At 54.9% G+C, this 3,109-nt stretch overlaps 1 protein-coding gene across 1 annotated transcript; it reads right to left on the reverse strand.

The window, feature by feature from the left end:
- Window positions 1–275: 275 nt before the first annotated feature.
- Window positions 276–3,109, reverse strand: CBLN1 (cerebellin 1 precursor; the record flags this gene model as incomplete). Its single annotated transcript, XM_011989150.1, has 3 exons — window positions 276–1,356; window positions 2,618–2,737; window positions 2,897–3,109. Coding segments are annotated over 3 exons (531 nt in total), but the record flags the coding sequence as incomplete, so codon positions are not given.

The raw sequence follows: 3,109 nt of genomic DNA on the forward strand, positions 1-3,109 counted from the left end.
CCCGGGTCAGCGGCCGCGCCTGGCCAAGGAAGATTTCGGCCACGTTTCTTACGTTTGCGTCAAAGCTGTAAACACAGGCGAATGCAGTGCTGGCCCCTGGCCTGGCACAGGAAGGAGCGCAAGGCTGGCTTTGCGAGGAAGCCCTCGCGCCCAGGCCTTTCTATGGTGGCCTTCCCCCAAGTCTCCTGCCCTTCAGAACCTCGCCCTTTGGCACCCACGACCCCCAACCTCCCAGCTGGGGAAGATGAGGAGTTTAGAAAGCTGTTTCAGAAAAATAAAAGTCCCGCTTCGACTTTATTAGATTAAAGCAAAATTAAATCTTGGCTATTCACACGTATGTTACAGAGGAAGAGGAAGCGTCCCGAAGAAGCTCCTTGGCGTTTCGTTGAGCCGCAGAGCACGACGGCATTGACAAGCATCAGAACATCAAGCAGCCTTAGATTTCACGATCACTCCGAGTAGGACATAGAAATACGGAAACACAGCCAATTTCCACTGGCAAGAGTTCTTCGTGTACAAATGATATATATTTATATTTTTTTAAACCAGTCACCACTAAGGTGAGTCCTTTCTCTGCTAACAAGCAGCCGAGGACACTAAGTATCTTCAGCTAATTAACTTGAGCAGTGTTTTAAGAAGAGCAACACTTGCCAAATTAAAACTACCTTCCCCATCCAAAACAAAACAAAACAAAACAACAACAAAACTTACCCCCTCTCCAAACTGAAAAAAAAGGTTGGGGGCGGGGAATATATTAGATTTCAGTAGGCAGAAGGATTCAGAGGGGGCTAGGGAGAAAGATTTGAGATTATGTAGTGAAATACAAAGTTTCTTTAAATAAATTGCAGGGAACATGAAGTTGGGGGATAAGAAACAATGACAAGGCCGTCTCTTTCTTGATTACTGCAACTGGAATGGGGGAGGCGAGTTTATTTTTGGAAACGGGAGTGCGCAGAGCTAAGCGAAATTTATGTCTCCTAATAAGGAAATGGACAAAGTTGTCCCACCGCTGGCGCGCACCTTTTTACCCAGATACAGTTAGAGAACATGTAGGAAGTTTCAAGTCGTGCTGCTTTCTCTCCCTCTTAATTTCAGCCTCTTTTTCACTCCCCTTTCTGCCTTCGCCCTCTCCCCGCCTCCCTTCAGGCTATGAGCCAGTCAGAGAGGAAACACGAGGAATCCGGAGAAGGTCGAGTACTTCCAGCCCCCCATCAAGTTTCCCCGCTCCAGCTTGAGGTATGCTCGGTCGCCTTTCTCCATTTGGATTAGGACTCCGTTGCTGGCGGCCTCCCGGGTCACGTCCTGGTCACCAGCGAAGGCTGAAATCACCGGCCACCCGTTTAGCATGAGGCTCACCTGAGAAAGAGAAAGGCCCGCTTCAGAGGCGCAACCTAGGCAGGCACCGAAGCCGCGGTGGAGCGAACCTTCCCCCTGCTTGGCTAACAGCCTGTAAGACCTGGAAGCACGGAGAAGTGGTGGTGGCGGGGGGCGGGGGCGAATGGTGGAAAACGGGCTTTGGAGCTTACTACTGAGGCTCCAGTGGGGCGAAAGACCACACATCTGGGTGACAGGAAGGGTCTGTCCCCAAAACGGGAGTTGCTCTTATTCCAGTTTCTCAAATGAGCGCGCCAAGGGAATCTCGACTGTGCTCTGTGATCCAATTTAATAAACCCATGAGGTGGCTCTAGCGCCCTGAGACCTTTGACCTCTCTCCCGTTTCCCCTCAGCCTCAAAAAACAAAGAACAAACAAAAAAGCCGCAGCAACTCAGGCTCCCTCCGGCGCTACCGGAAAAACAAAACCGAACAAACAAAAAGCCCCTAATCCCTCCTGGACCCAGTTGCCAAAACACAGTGGAGAAGCCACTGTGATTTCTGATTAGAAATCTCGCACCGAGCGGCACAATGTATTTTCTCCCCAAACCACGGGCTCAATTCCAGCCCCTATCCAGCCGCGCCCGCCACCGCCTGGTTTTGCCCTTGTGGTGGCACCGTCAGCCAAGGGCCTCGCGCCCTCTCCCCAGCTGTGCGTCCCGCCTCTCTCGGCGCCCAAAGGAAACCTGGACACCTCTGGGGACCCTAAGAGCCGGCGAGTGCTTGCTGGGACACGGCTGGAGCCGGGAAAGAGTAGCACAACGCCCCCTCCTTCCCTTCTCTCTCCACCCCTCACCCCCCGGGGCTAAATGCTGCTAGCTCAAAAACCCAGAGTCCGCACGGGGTGGGGATGGGGGCAAGTGGGAGAAAACGGGGGCCCTGTCCGTGGTGCTGAAGACAAGCATCCAAGTCCGGGAAGGCTCCCCAAGCGGCAGCTGTCTGGGGCGCTAACAACAGCAGTTACAAGGAAGTCCCTGCAATCCAGGGAACCCTTCGGAGGGGCCCGGAAGGTGGAAGCAGAAAATTCTGTCTCTGGAGGGATGGAGCTGGATCCCAAGAGCCAGAGACAGGGAAAGCAGAGGGCAGTTGAAGCCACAGAACTGAGAGGCCTCGCTATCTGTACCTCCAAGCAGCCCGAAGTACATGCAGCCGCCACTTCTGCCTACCACCTCCGGACAGCCCGAGCACCCCTGCGGCCAGTAACCCCGCTACGGGGCCAGGGCCCGCCCCGAGGCGGCGGCTGACCTGTATGGTCTGTCTGTTGTAGACTTTTACCACGTGGAAGTTAAAACTGTAGATCCCTTTGCGCGGGGCGATGAAAGTGCTGCGTTCTGAATCAAAGTTGCTCCCAATGTTCACTAGTACCTATAACGAGACGGGAACGAAGGGGAGTGGGCAGCAATCGGTCCCGGACTGTCGTCCCCGCGCCTCTGCAGAGCCCTTGCAGAGGACCGGGCATCGGTCTTCCATCCACCCCTCCCTCACCAGCCCAATCTGCACGCCGCGGGAGGAAGGATCTCTCACCTGGTCGAAGTAGATGATCATGGTGCGATTACTCATCTCGGACGGCTCGTGGTTGGTGCTCCTGATGGCAGAGAAAGCCACCTTGGCGCTGCCGGAGCGCACAGAGATGCCCAGGGCTGTGCCCGTAGGGTCGGACGTGGGGTTGGAGTCGCACACCACCAGGCACTTGCCCTCCAGCACGATGGGCTCCGTCTCATTCTGCCCGCGGGCCGG

This window comes from Mandrillus leucophaeus, unplaced genomic scaffold (genome assembly GCF_000951045.1).
Source record: "Mandrillus leucophaeus isolate KB7577 unplaced genomic scaffold, Mleu.le_1.0 Scaffold348, whole genome shotgun sequence".
NCBI lineage: Eukaryota > Metazoa > Chordata > Mammalia > Primates > Cercopithecidae > Mandrillus > Mandrillus leucophaeus.